Raw genomic sequence first — 27,322 nt, forward strand, 5'->3', positions numbered from 1 at the left:
ATTAACTCTAACCATCCTTAATAAGAATGTGTATTAAGAAAAAAATGTTAAACTGTAGCTGATTTTACAGCAAAATGGGCTGTTCTTTAAACCCTTCATCTTCCCTTCACACCTCCCAAGAGGTTGTCCTTTCCTATTTTGAAATATATTTCATAATTCAAGTCTTGTTGGTTGCCTTCTTTTTAGGGACAGCTACAGAACTTCATTAGCACAGTGGCTAATGAGGTTCTGGAATGCTGTGCTTGGATAGTCTGTGGTGAAGACATCTGTACAAATATACATACAACATAATAATGGAGACTTTTTTTTTATACAGGCATACTGCATTTTAGCAGGGTCATTGGTATCTGAAGGAGGTATGCAGTTAAATATTTCTATTTAAGTATCTGTAATCTTGAAGAAAACAGTGTGAGTAATTACAGTAATTGATTCTTGCTTACACAGTAAAGTTTTGAGTTCTGTTGCAAATACTTGTGTTGTAAACAACAATAAAAAGTAGGAAAAACTTTTTTCTTATCTGTCTTAATATTAAGTTGAAGAACACATAATTTGAAAAGTATATGTAGAATGCCCTTTTGGTATTAAATTATCAATGAATATGACTGCTCTGATTTGTGTGGGAGACACATGTAGAAAAGAAGGTAACTTTATGCTTTGTCATTATTCAGAGTATCAATAATCAGAGCTTTCTTGATGATCTGTTGCTGTGATATAAAGTTCTGTCTTTCCAAAATGGAAACAAGTTTTTTTGCCTCTAACCATTTTCAGCAACTGCTTTGCTGTTGTTTCAGCTACCCTTCTTGTTGCTATAAATGAAATTCGCAGGAGTGCTCGAGCCAAGGGTCTGTCATTTTATCAATATGGTATGTGTCGTTATAGCAATAAGGTACGTAGTTACTTAAAACAGAATCTATTTACCAGTATTTGCATAATGATGGCAACAATTTTAGCTGTTTTCCCTTTCCCTTTGCTTTAATGATCTGTTTTCCATTCTAGTAACAAATACATTTTACAGATTAAGTGAAAACCTGTTGATTTAAATAACACTACTTAGATATTTTTGCTAAACTACCTGCATTTTTCAGAATGAATGCCACTTTACATTTTGCAAACATTTTGGAGAAGCTTCCATAATTGGCACAGGGCTTGTTCTGTGTATTTATGAATGCTTTCAGAGTGTGTGCATATGCAAAAATTCAGTTTACACCTGTGTATTTATGGAAATTTTTCTTTTAAATTAGTTGCTGGTGTTAGTATGGCTTAAGTACTGTGCAGAATGTAGTAAAGCCAAGCTTTCCAAAGCAATGTAATTTTTTTGTTGTATACGCAGTTGTGCAGAGTCGTGATCCTAGTACAAATGTGGTTTTACTGGAGGATGCTGCAGCAGTTCTGAGTGTGGCCGTGGCTGCTACCTGCATGGGTCTCACTTCCTTAACAGGTAAAATTCTGCCTCAACCTGAGGCAAGCAGGATGTGATTTTCCTCCTGTGCATGATATGAACACAGAGCGTTTAGTTTATATTGGTTGACTTAAATACATCTCTACTGGTTTTCTGATACTTTTGTACTATATAAGCTTCTGGAGATTTATACGGTTGTCTGATCTGATTTCTTGTAGTTTGAGTTGAAAAAACTCGAAGTGGTTTTTTTTTTATGTGTCTTTTATTGGTGAGGTTGAGCTTGAAAGAGTACATGCAGATGGGTCTAACTTCCTTTTGAGCTATTTTGTCATGCAAATTAAGGTATTTTTTACTAAAGGTATATTTATTGCACTCAGTTGTATGAATCACTTTCTGCCATGATGGGATTACATAATTTGAGTTTCCTTATTCGGTGGTGTGCAGCTCCGGTGTACGTGAGGAGGATTTTTTCTTCCTTTTGATACATAGTGAGTGGTATTAGTGTTACCTTCAGATTACAATAGCTGCTACTGAACAGTGTGGCAAACCTAACTCACGCAGGTAGGATGATCTATATGGCAACGGATTCAAAGTCGTTTTGCTGCACAGTTACGTTTTCTAAAGAGGAAAGATTATTTGTCTCTTTTTAAGTATTGGCTTTTGGCTTTTAAATTGTTAAAAAAAGACAGTTTTGTTTCTTTGTGGCTTCTAGTGAGTTAATTGTAAGTTTAATTTTTTTATATAGGAGTCCATCTCTAGTTTCCTTTATAAACTTAAAAATACATTACTGTTTCTACAAATCTGAATATGAATGAGTATGTGTTTAAAATATACATAAATACCGTAGTCCAGAAATGGCTAATACTTGCAAGTTTTTGAGTTACTGATAAAAGAACACAGACTTTTGTGTTTAGGCATATATAATTTTATATTAATAAAGGTAAATCTATACACAGAATACTAAATAGCTGATGAGTTTTACTTGTTTATTGGTCTTGCAGGAGACCTGAGTGGCTTAGGGACAGGAGGGTCTTGAGGCTTTATCATAACTTAACTTGTTTTCTTCCAGCTTCATCTTGTTTCTCAGTAGGAAAGAATTGTCAGTGCATTTAAAAAAAATCCACAAATAAAAGCAAAAAAAAAAAAAAAATCCCATCAAAAAGCAAAGCCCCCAAACTCCCCCCAAAAAACCCAAACGATGTACTCCTTTCAGTGTGAAATCTAAATTATCTGCTATGTTTTGGAAATGCTCTGTGAAACTAATTTGACATATCTTGTTTAGGAAACCCGTATTATGACAGCGTGGGGTCTCTAGGTGTAGGAACTTTGTTAGGAACTGTGTCAGCGTTTCTAATCTACACTAACACTGAAGCCCTGCTGGGACGATCCATTCAACCCGAACAACTGCAGCGACTCACTGAGTTACTGGAAAGTGATCCTGTAGTAAGGTAAGAATCTTTACAGTTCAATCTCTACTAAGAAAAAGCAAGAAAATAACATTTGGAAAAAATAGTTCAGGCACATTAAATGAGAGAAATCTGATCAGATTGATAATTTTTAGGGTGGATTCTGCTGTATTGAAATTTTATAATCTTATAAAATTTTTGTGCTAAAGCTTCAGTAAGTGAATACTCATACCACTCAGATGTTCCACAGCTGAAATAAAATTGTAGATGTGTTCTAACAGTTACATTAATTACCGGAGTTGACAATGACATAATGAGAAAACCATCAGAACCTTAAAACTGTTTTCAAATGCATGAAATGCACGCGCTTAAATGATACTGTAATGTTGCTTTTATAGTTTATTAGCACTTAATATTTAAATTCTGTTACTGTTAATATTCAGTGTCTGTAATTCTGTAGCAGTTGGCAGTGAAGTGCTGCAGTAGTGTTTTGATGTAATAGATTCTGCATGTTAGACACTTACGGAATGAACTCCATGCTAGTTTTTCTTTGGAAATCTGCAAATTGTAGTGAAACTTAAAGCTTATTGTAGTTATGAGATCTTGTTTAAATACTTTTTCAGGAGCTATTTTAGGTTTAACCCTATTAACTTTGGTTTAGAAGTAAACCCCTTTTTGTTCTTAATCATTTTGGTACTTTTAAAATTCGTAGTAATTGCTGAGCTCTGGAGGAAAAAACCCAAACCCATTAGTTAGTTTCTTTCAAGTATTCTGGTTATTAAGTGCTGAATCATCTCAGTTGCAAGCAACAGGTCTGAATGACATGCCTTTCATTCCAGAAGCTAAACAAGATTCCTATTTTGGAATAGAATTGTGTTAGAATTTTCACGTCAATAACTAAATGCTGCTAAAAGTGTTTGTGGTGGCTCTGAATTAGTCTGAATGGTGGAGCATGTGTCAGCAGTGCTGTGTTAAGAGTAGGTGAGTTCACATGGTTATTTGTACATGACTTCTGTAGTTTTTTCTTCCAGAGTGCACATGTGGCTTTTGCTTGCCTCGGGCTGGAATCATAAAATTTCTCCTATCCCAAGCACCATTTTATGTTATATTCCATTTTGTAGATGGCTGTAACTTTTCAACAAAGCAGACTTAGTTAATCTTCTTGCTGTAGACATTTTTTTAAAACAAGAAGTAACTTAGTTTTAAAAAAAACATGAAGAGTAAAAAAAGTGAAGCCTTGGTAAGAAACTGCATGTTTCTCTTAAGGTTAGAAGCTGAAATACATTTAGGTACTTCTCATAATAGCATTTGCAGGATCTTCTCTATGTACTTAGCCTTGAGTGATGTCTGTCTTAGATCCATCTGTATGTACTTAGTCTTGAGTGATATCTTTCTTAGATCCATTACATTACTTGCTTTGATTCTTTTAGTGCACGCTTTGACCAAATTCTTATAACAAGCCTAATATATTGAGCTTGGTTAACTTACATCTTCTAATAAGATGCCTAGTCTTGATCTCAAAATTCTCCAAGATGTAAACATATATTACCCTTGCTTGTAACTAGGCATAATTTGGGGAAAAAGCTACTCTAATTTTTTTTTTTTCCTTACTCCAGTCTTTGGTTAGTTATGTTTTTTGGTTTGTTTGTTTTCAACTTTTTCCTGTAAAATGAGGAAGTCTTTTAGCATCAGGTATTTCTTCAAGAGGCTACTGGTATATTTTAATCAGTGTAGCTTTGGGCTTGTAAGGTTTTCAGTATTTTCTTGAACATTCAAACTCCCATTTTTTTAAATGGAGTTACGTAGTCATATGTCCTACTCTTACATTTTTTTCCTACTGACACCAAATGTAAAATAAAAAGCTCCCGAGTGAGTACTGGTCTGCTTCTAAAGCTGTGACTAATATTTGCTCTTTTTATTTTAACCTTTCAGGCTTTTCAGCTATCAAACTGTATGTAAGTTCTCAATGCAATCCTTTTTGCAGTTGCTGCTTCTCGGACAGTCCTACCTTGTTCTTTCAGGGAGGGTTTGCAATCTTTATTTTCAGATGTGTTCTGCCATATATGAAGGGGATATGTTAAGGAATCATTTAGTATTCATCAGAAGGTATTTTAGATCCAAATTGACCAAAGGATCTAGAGGCTCTGACTTCAGCTCCCTCCTGCCTCATCAGTACCACCACCACTTAACTTACCATTCCAAGAGTAGCTTGCCTGAACATCATGTTCTGCTGCTAATTATGAAGTATTTGATTTATCAGACAGTACTGATTGCTGTACTACTAAAATAAATAATCTATGGTGTTGATCATTTTTTCAGCTAAATCTTGATTATTTTTTTTAAATCAGGGTTGTGTGACAAGACCTACATTGCTTACAACCGTAAAGACTGCTATTAATGCTGTTAATTTTTTTCCCCACCTTTTTCACTATTTTACTTTGAGTTGTCAGGTGAATTAGTTAAATGGACTGTTTCATTTGCTGTTCTTAAATTTTGGCACAGTGTTGTTAATCTACTCTTTTTTTTTTTTTTTAAATTCTCATCAGTATTGCAGGTTGAAAAATTAATTTGCCTTCACAATTGTTCTTAGTTCTTTTTACTCTTGAATGAAAGTTATGGAGCCTGCTGAATTAGAAGTATTTTTTTCCTTTTAAATGTCCAGTATGCTTTTCTGCCACTAATAGGGAAATGCTTTGTTTTACTAATACATTGGTTTGCTTTTTTAGATCAAGAAAACAATGATTATTGCATGTTTCTGTGTATTCTGTATCATCAGTAACAATTTTACCATTTGCATCTAGTAGCAGGCTTGTTTCCAGGTTATCCTTTGGTCTTGTCATATTTAGAAAATGTTGGTTTGCATCACACACAATGCCTTTTCTTTATGCTTGTATCAGTTTTCTAGACTTCATAATTTTTTTTTTAGGTTCATGGCTATTTATTTCCCCTTTCTTTTAATTTTGCTTGTTAATTTCTAGTGTTAGCCCTTATTTCATTTGTGATCCAGAATGGGCTTTCAGTCAGAGTTTTTCTCAGCTGGAAAATTATTTAATTTTATTTTTTGTTATACAAACATTCCATTCTTAATTCTTATTCATGCCTTTTGGTGCCTATATCTTTCTTGTGTTCAGCTTAACTAAGTGTACGAGATTAGGCTTTCAGAACTGTGAAATAAAACATACGATGTGGTGCAGACTGTCCTGATTCTGTTCTTATGGAATATAATAATGAATACCTAGGCATAAACTGTTCTTAGTGACAGTTTAATCTTTAATTTTTACTTAATTGTAACAGCTCTTCAGTAATTATGCTACCTTTGTGCTAGAATATCTGTCATTCTGGTTTGGAGGAAAGAAAAAGTATTACAATTTATGGCTCAAAACCAGTAACTTGATGTCCTCTGACAAATTTTTCTTTAAAGTGAATCTTGCTTTTTTCCTTAGTTTGAATTGATAGTGTCTACTAGCTATCCAGAAGCTTCCATAAGCAAACTTTGTAGCTTAAGTTTTAGCATACACATTTGTATTTTTGAATTATTAGTGATTTTTCTTCTCCTGACTCACTATCTTATCTTTTCTGGACAGATTATAAGCAGTAAGGTAGACTTTTTTTCCTTCACATTTACAGAATATACATAATTCCACTGAATTTTATCAGGTTATTGCTTAATAAGGATCTCAAATATCTCTTGTTATCTTCTTGCTTAGCTCTGATAGGCACTTGAAATATCTTCAGCATTTTTGAATCACATGGATTCAAATCCTCTTCAATAACCCTCATTGAACCACATCTGTTATCTTAAATACCCTCTTGTGTGAGGAAGTAGTTTGATGCCAGTTAGGTTATTCCAGTTAATACTGTTTTGATTTGGTAGCTTCCCACAGAATAGTTGTGTAAATTTGATTGGAGCTGGAAATTCTTTATTTCTACTAGTAAGCTGATAATCCTTTTAATCTGTTCAAATGTTTACTAAGATGTATTTTTTGGTGTCTCTGTTTTGTTCATGTTCTGTTTCTTTTTTAATGTGCTGACCCCTCTTCCACCCCAAGTATTACAATAAATATTCCATAAACATTTCCTGTGACTGTTCATCTTAAATTTCTGCCTTGTGCTGTTCGCTCTATCAGGCTACTTCCAAAATACATGTTTTCTTCCTTCACTGCCTGTGAAGTTAATTCTGATTTATAAATGTTCAGATGAGAAGAAACATTTCTAGTTGGGAAGAGTAAATTTGCTTAAGACAAAATGCATGCTAAATTTAAAGATGCTGTGAAATTGCACAACTTCGTAAAAAGTGAGCTTTGTTGCTGAATCTAAATTTTGTATCAATGAAAAAAATTGTCAGGATTGCATTTTTCTGTTAATAAAACTAAAGTCTGTGGCATATTTTGTAGTTGACCTCAGATACTTGTTTTGCTTTGGAACTGTCAGAAGAAAAAATTTCAAAATTTGAAACTTCTTTGTGATATTTGTCCCATATTTTAGTCTCTACTTTTTTCCTGGCCTTGATGGAAAAATGTCGAAGCTTACTCTGCAGTGGCAATTGTAAAGTCTACTTGGCTTTAAAGATGAACTAAGTTTGTGTTAATCTGAATTTAAAAAAAAAGAGTATTTTATGATTTCATTTAATATTTATTCCACTGGTGAAATGCACCACAATATGTCTGCGTTCCGAGTTTGCTTCATACCTTATTTCTCTGAAAAATAGAGGGCTTTTTGTTCATTACCTGTATTCACATGTCATGGAGTTTATCTAACAAACTGTAACAAAACTATGCCATAGAAAAACATAAGTTTTTAAAGGACCAAAATATAAACATAATGCATCATTTGTGTTCTGGTATCTATTAGGAACCTTCAAATAAATATACATTTGCAGCATTTACAAACAGCTGTACTGTGATTAGTTGTGATGAATAATAATTCCGTACGATCAAAAATTAGTTCCAAACACAATACTCATAACTTTTTCTTATAACAAATGTAACTTTGAATAGAAGATTCTCTAAAAGGTCATGTCTTTACAAATTGTAATTACCTAGGAAAGGACACTTCTGTAATTGCAATGTGTGCTTTGAGTAATTGACAGGAGGTTATTGTTCCTTACCTCAGAATTGGGGGTACTTAAGAGATTGTTAACTAGTGTCAGGTACATGTATATGCACAAAAACTTTTGTGCAGTAGCAAATAAGTTGAATTTAAAAGTTTAATTCAGAATGGAGATGTTCTCACCTTCTATTGTGGGATTGGTTGTGGTTTTTTTTTTTTTATATACTATTAGTGTAGTTCTAAATCTGCAGTGCTTCTTGTAGTCTGTCTTTTATCGCAGCAAACCATTTATAGACATGTTGGTGTAGCAGATACCTGTGGAAGTGATATAACCAGTTAAATATAAATCAGTGTTTAATGGAAGTGTGTGGTGGCAAAACCAGGATATGTTAGTCAAAGGCAGTGGCCTTTTAAAATTACAGGATCGTTTTACTGTGACGATATTGTTAACCTCCAAAGTCAAACTAGATAGTTTGTTTTACATTGTTCTACATTTCTTTAAAAATTATGTGTTTCAGAGCAATTCATGATGTTAAAGCCACAGACATGGGAATGAGCAAAGTGAGATTCAAGGCAGAAGTAGACTTTGATGGACGGGTTGTTACTCGTTCTTACCTGGAAAAACAAGACATTGAACAGCTGCTACAAGTATGTTTTTAAAAAAAATTTTGTAATTTCCAGTATTTTATATTTACCTTCCAATTTCAAGTATGTCCAAACCCAAGATTTTCAAGTAGGTAAGATATATTCCACTTCATTTTGAAGGATTGCAGATGTTTTTACTTTGTGTTAGTGTGTTAAGTATCTGTACACAGAATTGTATCATGCGCTGCTGAAATAGAGCCGCTTTCGGCTGAGTAGGGCCTGAGTAGGAGGAAGGCAGGTTTTTTTAATTTAATTTTTTGTTAGATAGTACAGATTTGTCCAAAATAGTTTTAATGAAAACATAATTATTCCAATAAATTTTTACTGAATTACAAGATCTCTATTTAAAACTGGAAGGTTTACCTGAGAATAAGCATCTGTTTTGGCAGAGCCATTCGTCTTGAGTGCTGAAGAAGCAGTGTTACGGTTTACAGATCCTGTTCTTCAGACTAGGCTTGAATATGGATTGCTTGCATCACATGACTTAGCATTTCGAGAGCGTTTAACAATTAACCACCCTTAAGTAAGTGTCTCTGATTTTAGTGTTTTTCTTTAAGAAAAGTAGCTTTTCTTAATCCCTCTCTTCAATACAGAAATGCAGAACTGCTTTTAGCTGGGTTCTACATGGCACAGCTATGAAGTATGCAGATAGTTTATTTAAATTACAATGAGAATTTTAAGTGAGCAAAATGTTCTGCTTGCTTAACCCAATTTCAGAAGACTTGCTTCTATACATTTGCTTGTGTACCTACAAGATTTCTTTCTTCGCTACCCTTTCAAAGTGAAAAGTAGATGTCAGATGTCTGCATTTTATGTCTGTTAAACATGACTTAGAAGTTATCTGAGTTTACATTTAAATTACTGCAGTTTTCCAAACCATTAGTCAGTGTCCCAGTTTTTAAAAAGTATTGCCCTTTAATGTCAAAATAAGGATGTATGTGTATTATATATATAGTGCAATATGTGGTCTGTTCATGTATTGGATTTCAATTTAATACGTTTTTGAGAGAAAGGATGCTCTTGGCTTTGTACAGCTGAGGCTGCTTGGTTTTACATAGCCAAGTCTCAGTTGCTTTGTTGTTGCAGCTGTGTAGCACACTATGTTTCTTTTCAAGGCCTTGTTAGCTTTTTTTCTTTACCCCTTGTTCCGTTTGGCAATTGCATATGAACTTTGCTGGTTCTTCCAACTAGTATTGTTGGAAAAGTTCTTCCTGATTGTTTTCCAACTATTGTTGGAAAAGTTCTTCCTGATTGTTTCTTACACAGGTCATTGTAGTTTATGTAGTAACCTTGCATCAGCTACAGAACCAGTGTTGAAGGATGGCTGCTTTCAGTAGGACTCAGCCACCCGAAGTCAAGGGCAGACATAGTGCTTGCCTTTTGATCTCTAGTTTTTCAAATAACTAGCTCATTCAGCTAACATTGCTATCAGCATTACTCTTTCTAAAGTTGTGAAATACTGGTTGAAATGCTGCCATTTAGATTAATCTCATTTGTTTTTCTTGTTAGACTTGCTGTGATCATTGTCGTATGTTATTGTAGTTGGGATAACTTTTAAACTCAATTACATTATTCCTCTTCAGTTTTAGAGTAGTGGGGTGGGAGAGAAATCGGTATGTTGTAGTTGTATACACAAGAAAAATTAGCTATTTAATAATTTGCCTGTTAGCAATAACCTATTTGTCCTAAACATACTGCAGCTGTATTGCCTAAACTATGGCTGAGACACTACAAGGCAAATGGCTTCTGGGCAGCTTGATGTGAGGCTTCCAAGGAAAGCTCATGACAATGCTGTAATACCTGCTTTGGTGCTTCCGATGTCTCTGGGTTTTTTTGAGGGAGGAACATAGCATCCTGTCTTCCTTAACCTTATTCTTTCAGTCTTGTATGCTATGAGTCTCCTAGTCTGACTTCCTATGAACTATCTTTGGGCTTTTTGATATTATGGAGGAGCCATATTTACAGCAGCATTCATAGTAATCCTTGTGAATTTTCAGATGAGCTGGTAACGTGATGGGCGGAGTAAGTGTTGCAATGGTATAGCAAGAATGTATGAAATTGAGGAATGAATACACAGAGGCACCCTGCTCTCTGCCTTGCTGTGAGCAAGGGATACCCCATAAACTTCTGAAAACTAATGAAATTCTTTAAACTTACTTGGAAAATAATCCCTTAAAGATAGAAGAAGGTTTTATATCAAGTATAGGTGTGATGGTAAGCCATCTGTTTTCATTGAATAGATGCTACTTTTCTGTGTCTTTGAGACATAAGAACAGATGATGTTTTGAAAGGAAATGGCAAAAGCTGAAAAGTGTTTGGGTTTTTTGGTGGTTTTTTTCCCCACTTGAAATATGTCAGGACCCTCTGTAGTCTTACTCCTTTCTTTTCTTTCCCTCATCTCAACCTCTTAAATTTGATTTCTTCCTAGGAAATTCAACAAGTAAAAACCCTTGAAGAATTAGAAGCCTTCATGCTTAAGCATGGTGAGAATATAATTGACACACTGGGAGCTGAAGTAGACAGACTTGAGAAAGACCTAAAGGTAAATCATATTACTGCATATTAGTGAGTGCTTATTCTGTGATATATATTTTAAACAATATCACTGCATCTGCGTTTTGGGATTTTGTTTGTAAATATGGGAGAGGGGAAGTGGTTGATAATCTTTTCTTGCTATAATATCATTTAAAGTTCTGACCATCAGCAAACCCTTACTTTGCCATTAATCCATTTGTTACATATTTTGTTCAGTTTTATACCAGTGTAGAACAATGTTTTCTTGAAATAGGACCTGATTGTGTCTTTGTTACGGTATTCTCAGAATGTCAGGTTATTTACAGACTGTTGAATTCTGTTTTGGTTGTAAAGAAGCAAATTTCAATTTTTTTTTTTTTTAATCCAGTACTTAGATTTGTATCAAATATATCAGTGTGTGATAAGGGCTTTAACATTTTTTGCTCTTGTTGAAGCAGTATGGCGTTTACTTCTACAAGCCAGTTGTAACTTTATAATTACTTTTTTTTTTTCATTCTGTGATTTAAATATCCTTTGGTTGATGCAACAAAGGATTTTTTTCAATTTTTAATTTTATAATTACATTATGGCTGTTAGTCCTAACGTTTCTGGCATGAATACAGAACTATGAGTATACTAACTGCCAGACAAATACAGTCCTGTCATGACTGCCTTTTCTGGTCACCAAGAGACACTGCTCCAGAGCATGTCTGTCCTTGCTTATTATATTTGATAAATATTCTAGTTTTAGTTATCCCTCGAGTGTTCTTGTTTAAAAATAAAAGTATTATTTTTAATTGCACAAGCATATCCAGTTCATCATGGTTTTTGAGGAGTAGGATCATGACTATTTTATAAACATGAATACTGGTTTTTGGTATAGGCAGGGATTTCAGTGATTGTGTTGCTGTTGAATATGCTTCACTAAATATGCTAGTCAGGTTCATATGCTGGATGACTTTGTCAGAAAACCTTTAATGGATTATACAATCCATATAATGACAATAACATTTCTACAATATCAGAAAATGCATATTTCTTAATAGAAACAATAGTTTGAATGTTTATAAATGGCTTAGGACAAAATAGCATAGAACAGGTTATTTCAGCAATATTATCCATTTTTTAGGAAAGTATCTGTTAAAACTTTTAAAGTGAGATATATATGTATGTTTATTTGAACAGTTTTGTATAAAAACTGCCTTTTTAAAATTGAGAGCTGCTTCATACTTTTTATAAAGCATAAGAACTAATTTATCTATGATATTGAAAAGTATTTGTCAGATAAAAAGATGACTTAGCCTTATATAATTGCCTTATATAATTGCTTGTAACGTGGACAGTGTTTGTTGAAGCTATTCCTCATTTTAAAATAGTTTCTATGTTACCAGAAAAGGGGATTTTTTTACCCAGTTGCCAACATCATACCAGAAATACATTATTTGTATCCATTTGAAAAAAAATCGTTTGAATGTTTTCAATAAAAATGTATTTTTTTTAAAAAAATTTCTTTCAGCAACGAAATCCTGATGTTCGTCATGTGGATTTGGAGATACTATAGGCTCGGCAGAAGAGATCTTCAGGTTGCTACCATTTGGGAAAGAAGTCATGTAAAGGCCTGAAAAAGCTTTTGGAATTGCAGTGACCTCAGCACCATACCTCGCTTACTTTTGCTGTAGGCTTCCTGGACTGTTAGCACTGTTTCTGGAAGAGCTCTAGATTTGCAGACAAAAATTTCCATGGCAAAATCAATTTTAAAAAGCTGCTTGACTTAAAATTCCACAGGAGAGTCTGTTGGCGTGTATTTACTGCAATCCAGAACTTAAGACTTGAGGTTTAGTTAAGCAAATACAGCTGCCTGAAAATATACAACACTTAGTTTTCCATTTATGTCCCTTTGCAGCCAGTTTGCACTTCTTTAGTTTCTTTCAAGATATCATTCAAGGTTCTTGGGAGATATTAAGATTAGCTAGGAAGAGTTTGTTCCAGTGGAACCTGCCAACCTTAAACTAATTGTAATATTTCAACTGTGTGATTGTTTCACAGTTTTTCTTTTCTATGAGATAAATTCTTTCAAATAGGCACTGGCCTCTCAAGTGCCATGACCTGGAAACCTGCTTTTTGCCACCATTGTGATTACCAGCTGCACTTCAGAAAAATAAGGTTTTTCTCCTCAGTGGCGTCAGCTGTTTGTTGTTGGCCAGAGTATGTTACGTTACTGTGAAGAAGTTGCTGTGTAGAGATTTCAGTGAACTTCCTCTTTTTGAACTTTGTTCTTTTTTCCTACTTTGACACTTGTTCTCTTATTTGTAAGTATCTTCAGATGTAATCTGAGAGATATTTATGGTAGTGCTTATTAAAAGTTATCTGGCATTTTTGGCTTTTTATACTTCTAATAGGCTGCTATTGCCAGATATGGTCTTTACTAGAGGGTGTATGAGATATAGTTGGAAGTTACAATAGTCAAAAATGTATTAGAACTATTTATAATTAAACAAATGAATTCATTGTATTTCTAATTTATTTACCTCTAGGCATTATCTGTTACCAGAATTCTAAACCGCTTACTTTGTGTTTTTTAAGAACTGACCTTGCTTGTCTGGGAAAGTAAAATAATTTTATTAGTGGTTCTCCACAATTCTGAGATAAATCCTCCGAGTTTATAACTTTGAATTCTATTTTTGTTCAACTCTATATTTGAGTTCAATTCTAGCACCGTGTATAATCAGCCTTAAGACTTTCTGCAATAGGCACCCAAATTGCACTGGATTCTTTGAGACCTAGTCTTTATTAGTAAGACTGTGAGTACTGATCATGCAAGTTGACTTATAAGTGAAATAACTGCATATAAATAACTTTGAGGAAAATCTTTTATGCACTTTAACATATTTTAGTAAAATGAGAATTGCTTATGGGTGAGAGGTGGTAATAAGACCTTCTTAGTGACTCAGTTGCTGAGTAATGACTGACTTGCTGAAAGAAGAAATGTTGATACGAAACACAAGTCCTCAAAAATCAATTTAAGATCAAATTATAAGTATTGCAGGAAATAATGGTGGAGACTGATATGTTCAGAGTTGACTAAAAGCTTTTTAGAATTTTTTTTTTCATACTGTGTCACTTACCGGTGAGTTAGGAGAATTTAAAATAGCATGCCTTTTGACAACTGCAAAGTACTTGCATGCTGGTCATTTTAAATAGAAAGACATTCCAGAATTTAGCTACAGACAAGATTTCGCATACAGTAATTGTGGGTGAAGGGGTCTCTTTAGTACCGTTGTCCATAATCCCTATTCACCAGTGGTTTCTTTATAGTCTATTAGTTTATTATGGCTAATCCAAAAGAAGGCTTACTTTATCTGGTTTTCTCTGATTGTAGAACTCGTTAGTATATCTAAGTCTAATGATTTGAAATGCAGTTTAAAGGTAATTTGGAAGTGTTTATTGAGTAAATAAGGTATATTTTAGCACATTATAAGTTACTTATCTTTCTCCTCACCCTTCCATCTCATCTCAGTATGCACTCTGCTGATGTTAGTCTTATTCATGAAGAGCACTGGAAACTGATGATGCATAACCTTTTTCCTTCTTCCTAGAATATTTATATAGATTTTGAATTTGGGTGAACACTATAATAAACCCGTTATTTCAGAAATCTTAAAACCTGAAAAGAAATAAAACTGGAAAAAAGTTCTTATTGGGGAGTTTGGTGGAGACAGTCAGTGTGAATGAGTAGTGTTAGGACGCACTTTGCAGGGCAGAAATTTCACTGAGAGGTTAGTAAATGTTATCTCAATACTGAAGTGTTCCCATATCTTGTTTGAGGGGAAGCATAAGTTTATATTCTTACAGGGCATCTGCTCCAAAAGCCTCTGAAAATGTTTTCATATTCATCAGAGATGTAATTTGCATGAATTCTGATCTTAATTTCCTTATCTGAGTCAGAAGCGTCCCATCCACACACCTTTTTTTTCGTATTCCAAGATAAAATTCAGATCCTTGTCTCCCAGTTAGTTATTGATTGTAGCATCACAATGTTAAATTTAAGAAGCCAGAACTTGAATGGTTTTTGGAACAGAACAGTTGCATAGTTTGAGGACCCAGTTCCATTTTTACAAATGATGTGGATGGTAACGTACCACAAAAAGGCAGGCAGACTGGTTTTGGCGGTACCTTGTCAGTTTACATGTCTTGCAGTTGGATGAAAATATGGATTCATTGAGCCTGCCAGGTTGGAAAGGAAAAGTAATTCCAAGCTGTTATATTTTAATATACATTATAACTTTAAAATTGTTTTTAACAGTTTTGACATTTTTACTGCTTTTTTTTCTCAACTGTCTTCATGATCTAAAACTTGAGGTGACATGGGTCCAGTACTTAGTTTACTTTTGGTTTAGTGTTTTGGGGGAAAATGTTTAGTTAATACATTTATGTGAGAGAATCCTCAGAATGAAAGAAAACTTACAAAGTGTGGAGGAGTGGATTTTTTCTTTATCACAAATGAAATTACATAATGTTTCTTTTAGATTGATTTTAAGGAAAAGGAGTGAGAATTTAGCTAAAAATAAGTTATGTTCTAGGATTTATCAATAAGGTGTGGTCTTTATTCTTATAGACTGGCCTTGCAGGTTCCATTTTTTCAGATTGCTTTCAAAGCACTGCTGTCCTCTGCTTCTTGAAAGATTGCTTATGTGGTGCACAATCTCTCATAATTCTGTAAAACTTGTGATGTTTGAAAAAATGTCTTAGTGTTCCAATATACTGAGTGATCTTAATGTATTTGAAGTCAAAGTTGGCTGGACACTAATAATATGTGTTTTCCTGTAGAATTTGTTTTTCTATAAGAGATAAAATTCTGAATCCCCCATGATTCAGTTTCAAGTCTGAATTGTTTCCTTTGTATACTATGATATTCAGTATTAGATGTGGTCCCCCTCTACCCCTCCACTTTCTAAAGCATTTTTTAAGCATATTGTAGTAGTAAATACTTTAGTGGACTTCTGTATTACAGATACTGTTTGTTGTGTGTTCTGGTCTAGAAGTAGCAAGGACTCAGGGAACAGAAGAACATATTTTTTTCAGGACAAGTTGCGTCCTTTATTCTCTGTGACTCATACTCGAACTGAAGGTTTTTTAGTCTCTGCTTTTCTCCTTCTTCAAATTCCCACACAGATTATTTTTTTTCATAACTCTTAGAGAAGGAAGCCATTATGAGCATCTTATGATTTTAATAACAGGGCTAGATACTACTCTTGGTCTCTGGATTTTGTACTGTACTTCTTGTTCATTAATAGTTGACAACAGTGATTGCTGTTTTGAAAGCTACAAATTATGTTAGCCAAAGCTACCATGTTTTCTGATTTTGGTAGGTGCAGTTTTTTTCAGCTATATCCAGAGACTCAGTTTTTATTGGCAGATCTTTCCTGGCTTCCTTTTGATAAGGGGGAATACAGGATAGAGTTTTAGGTATGTTTTGTTTAGATAATACACTGATTGCGATTCAGTGTTCTCCTTACTTGTTATCATTTTAGCTGACATCTTTTTTCCTTAACAAAGAAAGAAGGTACTTCTGGAAGTACCTCTGCTAATGATGAGTGCATCGAATACAGGCTTCCTGCAAAGTTTTTAGGCTTTTATATATTGAAAATGTGGCAATTTTAAAAAATTCTAAAGTAATCCTTTTTCTAAAGCTGATTTAGATGTGTTTCTTACAAAAGAATCCACAGAGGCATATTGTTTAAGATTTGAAAGTATTTCATTTTATGGTCATATGTTCTTAAGAGAATTTGGTTTGGTAGAATAGAACAATCGATTAATGTTGACTTCTGTGCAAAACCTGAACTTCTGTGCATGCCTTAAGGCTTACACTGCAGAAGTGAATATAAAATGACAATGTACTTTCTTTTTTTTCTATCCTAAGTATTGTGCTGCTTCTGTTCTTATTGTTAGCTTTGAATAGAGAGTACAACTAACATCTCATTTGCAGTTTACCTGCTTAGTAGACGTGAGATGTCGAGGTGTACCAAAAAAGATTTTTTTTTTTTTTTGTAGAAGGGTTGCATAGCTTAAATAATTTTTCCTTTCTTGTTAGTGAGACACAAATAATTAAGAACAAAAGTAGACTATATCCTTATTACATATTAAAAGAAATAGGAATCCAGGCTTTAAAGGACGGTAATCAGATTCTTGAAATGCATTGTCCTTTGAAGAAAATAAAATGTGTCAGGAGCTCTAAGTGGTTGTATGGCCTATAGAAGCTGCAGTCAATCAGGCTTTGCTGAAGCAAAAGAAAAGAAACTATAACAAAGTGTGTGGTAAAAAGAAAAGAATACAAGGAAGGAGAAAAACCCTGAGGTGTTGAGCACTTGGGAATAGGAAAAGATGAACACAATCTAAAAAACGTGTCCATAAACAAGAAATTATGATTGGAGAGGAAAACAGTAAGAAGTTGTTTGATTAGAATGCATGAAACTATGTAGTATGATATTTTCTTAGCAATATTCAGATATTTGGGTGATTCCTCCTCCCCACCCACAGCGAAAACTCATCTTTTTTTTTTTTCCTGTGATGAAAATCAGTGCCTCCGTTTTATCTGTTTCCTAATACGGTATTCAGTCTTGCAGGTATAAACCTATTTGCCTTCTGAAATCTTATTGCTAAGGCTGGTGGTGTAATCTCAGTCTGCACCTTTGTTGGTGAGGTATGTATTTGGTGAGTGGAGGGTGAGTAATTTTAATTGTGGAATGAGAACTGGGGTGAATTAAAGAGGAAATAAATTGATTCAGGCAGAAAATGACTGAAGCAGTCATGAATCAGGCAGAAAATGACTGAAGAGGCAGAAAATGACTGGAGATGTTAGGAAAAAAAGCACAGTGTTCTAAGGTCTACAGAATTCTTGCAGTGAACTGTAATGGGTGAATATGTTAGTCCGTATTTTTCAAGTTGCTTAAATATCTGTGGATAAGCAAGATTTCTAGTTAAATCATCACATTCTGAGAAGGAAAACGTTCAAAATGTAATGTGAAAAGGATGTACATTTTTTAAATACCACAGCTACTATTAGATGATAGTAGATAGGCAGAAAATTGTTGTTCTATCCTCTATTACATGAAGCTTTTGAGGACAATTTATTTTTTCTGTGTAAATCAAAGCTGCCAATTAAAATAAAAGGGCTTGGTTACTTTTTAGAAGTGTTACACTAATAATAAGCCTGGTCAGATTTCTGTATTGCCAGTGTTCATAGTGCTGTTGTGGGGAGAAGGTGCCTGCTAAAATACTGGCATATAGCTCCACACTCCAGAATACATTTGATTTTTGTAACCTAAATTTAGCCTGTATTTAAAATTTTTGAGGTTGTGATCAGCTGCTTCAAATCTGAGGACAAGAAAAAAAAAATGCAGTGTTGTATAAATGATGTAATACAAACTTTTTTTGGTAAGTTTTTCTCTTCAAATTAAAGATGCTGAAGAACTGTGTGAGAAGAAGTAGTGGTGTTTTGAAAAATGGCTGAAGCACTTGGAAAGCATTTTGACAAAATTGCATTAAATCTGAAAGTCAGTGGTGAAGATTTTCACTGGTGGTACAATTTTCAAAGGGCAATCTCAAAGTTGAAATGTGTTTTTTCCATGCAGCCTTTTAACCAAATATATTCCCTGCCCCCCCCCCCCCCCCCCCCCCCATGCCTTTTCATGTATTTGATTTTCAGTCTGTGTCTTGGTTACTTCATATTAGTATGGGGAATTAATTTTTATTTGTGAGGTGAAGACATTTAAATATTTCTATGCATATGTTCTTTCTTTTGTAATTATACTTTAATTCAGTACGTCTTGTAAAATGTCTGGAAGTTGTAATTACTCAGTAAAATGTTATGTAGCCGGTAAAGGTTGTGTTCTTTTAATTCAAGCAATTATATAAATGTTGTAAAGGTAAGCAATAATACTGGCTTTAGGCAGTTGATTTCCTACATTTCTAAATTCAAGATGGACATAACAATATTTTACGAATGCAAAACAAAGGTTATATCCATCTATTTGTGCTAGTTAGGCAGTTTGTGATGTTGACAGTATACATTGTTAAGTAGTGTACACTCAGTTTGTGAGCCACCAGCCTAGGGTTAGCCAAGCTATGTGCCTTTCATCCTGTGCACCCCTGCACCCGAAGAGCACAGTTCCTTCCCCAGGACAGAGTTAAGCTCGCTCTGCCTGGCTCCAAGGCCCCACTGGCACTGTCTCCGGTTTGATCTACCAGTCCTGATCCAGATCTAAAGATGACATGAAGAAAGGCAGTGAGATAGATGGATTGCATGTCTGTATAGTGAAGGCTATGGAGAATTTCTTGAAGAGGTTAGGTTTACGTTATTAGACTTGCATAATAATTGTAGTTTGACAATCCCAGCAAAGTTGTCCAGGCATCTTAAGAAAAAAATAAGTATCATTCACTTGAAATTAGTCAGCTTAGAAAGGATTTAATATATGATTCATTAAAAGTGCCAGTTTTTGTCGCCAATACTGATGCAAACTGGTGATTTATAGCATTATGGAAAGAAATAGTTCTAATTGGGCTAAAAAAGTCTGTATGTGGCTGGAAGGGACAAAAATGTAGGAAGCTTGGACGATAAAGTGGAGAGACTTGAAAAGCTGGAGTTTCTGTCTGTATGGTATCAGATACCAGAAATAAGGTGATCAAGCAACATATTTCAGGAAAGATTGCTAAAGATGTTTCATTTCATAGTTAAGAGACTTCCTTTCTCAAGGGATTTTCTTGCAGGGACACTGGACGGTAATGTATGGTGTTCAGATTGCAGAAGGCCGTGTGTCACAAACTCATTTCCCATGTTCAATAATGTTACTTTAGGGTGGTGACAGTTTTGGTTTGTGGGGGCTTTTTTGCTGGTTTAGGCTTGGGGTTTTTTTTGTTTGTTTGTTTTTGTTTGGGGTTTTTTTGTTTGTTTTTTTAAATGAACCAAGTGGCACAAAAATCTGCCTGATCGGGGACAAATCCAAATATTGGACTGTCTTTTGGGCTGTCTGAATAACCAGGCAGATGGTCTCAGCCACTTTGAAAGAGGGAGAGTTCTGTTTTTTTGCATAATGTGACCTGAAATCTTCAAAATCCTTTCTTTATTTACCATTTGTGGCATTTACTGAAGGGCAATTCTTAATTGTGTTAAATGGTTGGTAATGGGTTGAAGAAGGACTTCACAGTCAGCTGGTTGGAGGTTATCTTAACAGTTCTGTTCAGGAATCAGTTTTGGTTTTCCTAATTTTTATGGCAGGCTTCATTAAAAGATCATGAAAAGTAAACCATCCTTTACCATTTTAGTTGAACATTTTGTAAACATTAGGAAATGGACATAATTTCTGCCTTCACAGAAGCCGTGCCAGTTCGGCCTCTAGTAAATTACCCATATTGACCTACCCAAGTTCTGTAGTGACTATTTTTTTAAATTTAGATTCATTCAGTTCTTCTGTGCTGAATTGGGGCTTAGTAGGATCTTTTCTAGGCCCTCTTTCCTACAAACAAGGTGGCTTAAATAATTACTCAGTGCTCTAGTGTAAATTGATAGTGTTTTAGAGAATTGGATTTTCTCCAGAAATACTAATTGAACAGCATTAAAATAAATCAGGCCCCTCTAGATACACAGAGCATTAAGTTTAGGGTTGAAATGTTTTTTTCCAAAGAAAGCTGCAGTAGTAAAGAAAATCCATGTGAACTTGTGTCTCTGCATGTTATAATTGTATGTAGATATCTTTGCTTGTAGATTTGTACCTTGCTGATTGTGTTTCTCATGAAAGAGAACCGTTATCTTAGCAAAAATAAAATACTGTGGAAGAAGGTTCTGATGAATTTGGACAATTTTGAAACCTTGATGAAAGGAAGACTTTTCAGTGAGGCTGGCTTTGAGAAGACCAAACTTGTGGTGGTCTCTGTTCTGCTCTATGTTTTCATCCAGCTGCTGGCCGAGACAGCATAGAGAGGTTTAACAGACCTGTGGCTTAACCCTGTGTGGCTGCTCTTATATCTTCTGTCATTCAAACTGACTGACATTAGAGGAAGAAGGTAAGGAAAACTGAGCGATGAAACAGTTAACTTCACAAGTATATTAAGCAAGTCACCTTACAAGGGGATACCTGAGCTATACCATCATGTGGTACAGTGGAAGCTAAAGAAGTTAATAATAATGGAAGGGATGCTCTTCACAGCAGGGAGAAGTTTGAATAGCTTTATGACAAAGTTTATTGCTTTGATATTGTCAGTCTCCAGTGTGCATAACAGAAAATTTTCAAGTGACCTGGATAGAGATGGATGATTATTTTTCACATTCTTTGGCTCACTTTTGTTTGCTAGGCATGCATAATTTTGGCTTCTATATGCTAAGGATAAATTAAAGGTATGTCTGTTAATCCTTACCAAAAGCTGATGCCTAAGCAAGACACCCAGGGCTGAGCTCAGATTAATTCCTCTAGGAGAATGCTTTTGGCAGCTCAGTTTCTCTTGACAGCCCATTTTTTAGCCCTGTTCCATCTGGAGAAAGGAGCAAAATGATGTATCTGCAGCAGAACAAAATTAAGCAGAGAACAACGAAAATAACATGCCTCCCTCTTGTGTGGTGGTCTTTCAGCCCTAGTGTCAGACTAAAGTTGAGGCACTGGCAAAGCACCTCAGGTCTAGTTCTGGGGTGAAAAGTCTTTTTTTCAGTCTTTAATTTCCTTCAGCAAGCATTGGTCAATTAAATACAAGAAATAAAAGGATGAAAGAGAACAAGCCATATCTGTGGTGGTGGTTATTTTCTTAATATTGAATGAGATCTCTGCCTTTAAGAATTGATCCCATGGCAATAGACATGAAATAATGTTTGCTTTGGTAATTGTTGAATTTGAATGAGGAAATGTTCTTGCAAGTTGTGGTTGTGCAAAATTTCCATGATATGCCTACTTATGACCACAAGCACTTAGTCTATAGATAACGCTGTTCACATTTCTTAATTTCCTCTGAGCATAAATAGGAGAATGTTTGTTCTTTCTTCTGCTATTGAAGAAATCCAAGCTTTCTTGGAACCTAATTGTCCCCAGCTTCTCTAAACAACTCAGATGTGTTGCTTGCACTAAGAACTTAGGTTTTGGTCAAAGGAAATAGGTAAATACTCATCACAGAGAACTTGGCAAAGGAATACTTTTAGCTAGGCCTATGCAAAGCTTGTGGACTTTGACCATTCGTGTTCTTTCCCCTTTATGCACTGATTTACTCCATTTTGACCTTCAATATATAGCTTCAGTCTCCAGGTGTTTCAAAACAAAGGTTTTAGGTGGAAGAGGCTTTCCAGAGTCTATGTTCTAAGAGCTCCATCTTCTTGGTAGACAACTGGACGCTTCTGGATCATCGGGGGAGATGTTCTGGCTAGCTTTTGGTGGGTTTATGAATGTGCCAAAGTTAATTTTTTTTTTTTTTTTTTGAGATCAGTCTAACCCTGGAACTGTCTTTTTGATGCTGTGAATGGGAAAGGTAGCCTGAGTGTTTCTTTCACATTCCTCTTGTCAATAGACTGTTAGAGCTGCTTGCTGCTCTGCTTCTTATTTTGGATTATCCTTTACCAAAAAAAAATCCCTCAATCCCTCTTTCAGTTCAATACATAGTTCAGTTGTTGGCTCTTTCACATCCTTTTGCAAGGAGATTTTTCAGTTTTTCACTGATGTTACTAGAAGGCATTTTTGAAAGGTTTAATTAGACATTTTCTGCTGTACTACTGACCCTGTTCCTAAATGGGAACTAAATTTAATATTAACTTTTCTAATGGGAAACTACTTTGAGTCATTAGCAAACCTGTTACTTTTCCATTTTCCTATAAAGACTGCCTTGCCTGTGGTAATTATATCTGCCAGATGAATGGGAGAGTTTTGTGTTTTTAAGGACAAAAGGATTTTTAGACTTTTCCCAACACTGTTACGTAAGTTAATGTGAGATTTTTTTTTTTCTCTTGACTCAGGTAATTAATCTGCTGATGTGAAATTTTTTTTTTTTTCCCTAAATGCCATACATCTGCAGTAGCAGCTGCTTTTATACTTTGGATGCTGAAGAGTCTTTGGAAGAGGGTTTTTGTATTGACAGGACAAGGTCATAGACAGATCTGTCAAGTATTCCAAGGGACTCCACACTGCAGCAGGGAGGATTTATCTGTGGAGAGATGTTCATGTATGAACTTGCTAGGAAAAAAGGAAGACAGAGCCTTTGATTTAAATAGGTCCCACTCAGGTGCTCAAGTCACATCAGTGGTATTTGTTTGCTGTATCAGTAACTAAGATTTATTTGATTGTCACCTGGAGCTGTATTCATGCTTTCCTCCTGCTGAAGCACTTGGAGACTGTTTGTAGTCACCCATGGTGCAGATGAGCACCATGAGTAAGTGACAGGTAAGGAAAGACAAATCTTCTCTGTTCTTTTTGCAGTATCATCTATGCGCATGTTTACAAATGAATGTTAAACTTTGCAAGTCAATACTCATCTTGCATTGTTGTCCATGCTGTGTGAGCTCATTGATTGCAAAGCTATGAGAACATTTTGAAGAGAGTGTCTTGAGGACTCGGATGTCAGGAGAGAGAAAAATTAATGCTGCTGTGCAAATGTATCTCAGTCTCCTTGTGCCTGGGAGTCCTTACGTCTACTCTACAATGCTGCTGTTGCCCAGTGCCCCAGCCTTCTGCAGGAGGATGCTGCTTCTTCAGCAGTGATGTGGTGTTTTTGTTTATCCTCACCATTTGATATGTGGCCTCGTTTTATGTACTGCAGGCACTCAGACTACTCTTCAGGCAGGCCTGTTACTGTCTTGAAGGATTTGTGCTTAGCACTATAATTCAGGTTCTTCAGTAGCACTAATCTTCACAAAACCCTTACGAAAGAAGAGCTATCCCAGTTTTGGGCACAACAGGCTGAAGGTTGAAACATGCCACTTTATGCTGTGTTCCCTGTGACTCTGATGTTTCAGTCTCCTCAGCATGATGAAAGCACTTCTTATTCTGACACTCCTCCTTCCACTGGCTTCGGTAACAGAAGTGCCTCAGCAGAGGGGAAGTGGCAGAGAAAACAGCAATTCCTGCCTAGCTGAACCGAGGGCTAGATTTTGCAACTTGAGTAGTCTTAGTAAAATAAGATTATAAAGACTTCTGTAATGTGAGTTTGCACATGAGCTTGTTCTAAGGAAATGAGGTAAAAACTAAATTTCTTCATATGCATAGCATTCAGTGGCTGACTTTGACCTTAAAGGTCCTTTTCAGGGATATTCTCTTAGTACTTGAGCAAATGCGTAACTGCCAGCAGTGGTGGGCCATGCTTCTGAATGGACCAGCACTATGGCAGAGCAGGAGCATGGTTTGATTATAGCCTTGCCAGTATGTTTAATAGGTATTTAGTGGAAGAAATGACAAAATGTGACGTTACTGAATGACACTCCCCAACTGTGCTGCCTGCTCCCCTTCAGTTCTGTTTCTCCCCCATCCCAAGAACCTCTTCCTTACTTCTTCCCTGCCAGCCTTCACTGCTGGTTTTCTGCCTGTACTGCCCCACCACCCCATCGGTTTCCCTCATAGCCCATTCACTCCTTCCTTGTTTCAAGTCACTGCCCAAAAGTCTGGGAAGACAAAACTTTCTAAAGAGAAGTTAATTACACATTTTTTTTTTTTCAGAGGGATTTACACAGGTTTTTAAACTACATTTCCCAGAATCACCTGAAATTATTTTGGTGAGGGCTTCACTAATAAAGGTTTTCGCTAATGAGGATCTTCACAAAAAATACAGTATGCTGAAGCCCCCGACCTAGAAAATACCAGCCCAATTGCAGTTAGTTTTGCAACATTATAGGCACTCAAAAGCATTGTTTTATAATGGAAATATTTAGCAACCGTTTCTAATGGATGATACTAGCGTGCAGTCAGGCCTGTCTTGCTTCACAGCCCAGCGGAAGGGGTTTGCCACGGTGCATGTTTGTCACTGTAATTCCTCTACAAATTATTTGGAGCTGGGATTTTCTAAAGCATTTAAGAGAGCAGGAGACATTCAGCCATCACTGAATTTTGAATTAAAATGGGATTTAAACTTCACCGCTTGAAAATCCAGGTCTTAAGATTGCAGATGGTTATTTTCTCTGAGCGGTGTTTCTATCTAACCAGCACATAAATATATGTGGTTATATTTTGAGGTGAAAATGATTTATATTATATTCATACTTGAATTCTTCATAATCTTTCACTGTTCTTGCTGGTGCTTCGTACCAAACAAGCATTTAATGCAAAAGACAACCCTCTAGCCCTTTCTATAAATCTAAGTGTACAAAACTTTTAATATATATTTTGTAGTGAGAACCAGTTGTGATGGCTGTCACACCAACACAACAACGCCTATAGAAAAAGACAGACAAGTTAACCAGAGACTAACTTTTATTGTGCATTTTTATGCAACAGAACAAATGGAACTGGAGGTATGTAGTAATAAAACCAATATCCAAATTAGAATTAACACCTGAAATAGTAAACTGTAGGTAACAAATGTCTTTATAATTAAAAAATATTGACTGTTTAAAAAACTCTCTAAGATTTTATATTCTTTAAAAGAAATGTGTGTTGCCACATAGAAAACAATTCACACATCCTATAGAAATTGTCACAAAAACCTTACTAGTCTATATTACACTATGCACTTTTTTTTGTACAATATCTGGTAAAGGTCTATCCCTAACCTGTACTTACTCTACACAGTACAATCATCATTAGAAAGTATTCATAGAATTAACTACACCATAACAATAAAAATATTAGGATTAATGGTTTTTTTTATCACAGTTTCTCCACAAATATTTGTCATAGAAAATATAGCAAAGGCATGTTGGCACAGATGGGTGTGCGGTACTGCTACACAAAGTTTAAGAGAAGGCAGATACATAAATGACAGTAAGATTAAAGAGTATGGAAGGATAAGACAAGAATCTCTATCCTCCTGGGACTTTCTGGAGTGACATGATAGATAGCGGTTTCCTTCTGTCGCAAGCCTGCTGTCTACATCCAGAGCTGGGAAGGGATGTGCTGACTTACAAAGTACACTGCTTAAATATGGATATCTCGCTCTGCAAGGGCTTACGTGCTATCTATTATTTCAGGTCCCGTAGCCTTATACCTAACATCTTGCAGATATATAGACACTTCAATGTGTATGGATTTATAATGCCTTATGAACAAATTAATCTGAATAAGCTGTTGGGAAAGACTTGTTTTTTTTTTTTTTTTAAATTAAATGGGTGGGTCAGGAGTCAAGTGACCATGATGGGAATTAAAAACATAGACCGACAACTGAGAAAAGTTGTTGTACTCAGTTATTTTGAAACCAAACATGAACAAAGATGAGCTGGTGTCTGCTAATGCTTGTCTGTGACTACAGTTCATGTCACTGGCCAGTGCATACAAGCAACTGAGGGCAAAATTTTGTTTGTAAAGAAAGGTCCAAACCTGCAAAGCCATTTCTACTGCCAAAGTGGCTTTCAGGGTGGAACTATACATTTGGTTATTTTGCACAATATGAGAGCAGAGTATTGTGAGTGGTTCCAGGATGCTGGCTACACTTTTTACACTAAAAATAAAGCTAGGCTTACTAGTTATTTCAGTAAATCTTTAGGTTATCAAGTGAGAGAGGTCTGTTCAGTCCAGTAATTCTGTGATTGTTAAAAATTAAGTGTTCGTATTTTTAACCTCATACAATTAACATTTGAAAGGAAACCATCACAATGTTTACAAAAATACAGCATGATACATATCGCTGTGGACAAATTTACAGTATAATGTTGACTCACACGTTCTGACATATTTTACCAAGTAGTTCTGGCAAGTGTCACCACATTAAACATAGACCAGCAAGACTTACACCATCTGAGCAATGTAACATCTTCTATTATAGTTCTTTTAAAAAAAGTGTAAGTTCAACACCGAAAAGCTACTATAGGATATCTGTACCATGACATTTCTATACACCAAGTTTCTCCTCCAGAGGCCACCACGCACCATTTACCGCTCAAAGAAAGTCACCTCCTGCTGTAGTGAGGGATGCTGTCCCAAAACCCTTGGCCTGGTGAGGTCCAGTGTGACAAAACTGCTCATTCACTTTTTAGAAAATAAATGAGTTATTCTGGGGCAAGTGAGTGCCTTTCAACCCCCATTTTAAAAATCACCAAAAATTAAATTAATTGAGAGGTATTGGACATTTAAGGGCCTAAAGCATATCCTGGCTGAGCGAGGTCCCATCTATGGCAGTGCCCAGTGAGGCCCATGTCCCA

General features: G+C 35.4%; 1 protein-coding gene across 2 annotated transcripts in view; it reads left to right on the plus strand.

Moving 5' to 3' along the window:
• Window positions 1-15,883, plus strand: part of SLC30A9 (solute carrier family 30 member 9) — a 42,432-nt gene extending 26,549 nt beyond the window's left edge. Inside the window, exons 12-18 of one of the 2 annotated variants that reach the window (XR_012633544.1) lie at window positions 317-356; window positions 792-863; window positions 1,331-1,438; window positions 2,682-2,847; window positions 8,373-8,502; window positions 8,889-9,022; window positions 10,928-11,041. Coding sequence is in view for 1 of the 2 variants with exons in the window: in XM_074904719.1 (XP_074760820.1) it covers window positions 317-356; window positions 792-863; window positions 1,331-1,438; window positions 2,682-2,847; window positions 8,373-8,502; window positions 10,928-11,041; window positions 12,530-12,574 (675 nt within the window). In the remaining variant the exon portion in view is untranslated. Of the gene's footprint in view, window positions 1-316; window positions 357-791; window positions 864-1,330; window positions 1,439-2,681; window positions 2,848-8,372; window positions 8,503-8,888; window positions 9,023-10,927; window positions 11,042-12,529 lie in introns of those variants that run through there. The other variant, XM_074904719.1, reaches the window with a different exon arrangement.
• Window positions 15,884-27,322: the final 11,439 nt, after the last annotated feature.

Source organism: Athene noctua, chromosome 4, assembly GCF_965140245.1.
Source record: "Athene noctua chromosome 4, bAthNoc1.hap1.1, whole genome shotgun sequence".
Taxonomy (NCBI): Eukaryota; Metazoa; Chordata; class Aves; order Strigiformes; family Strigidae; genus Athene; species Athene noctua.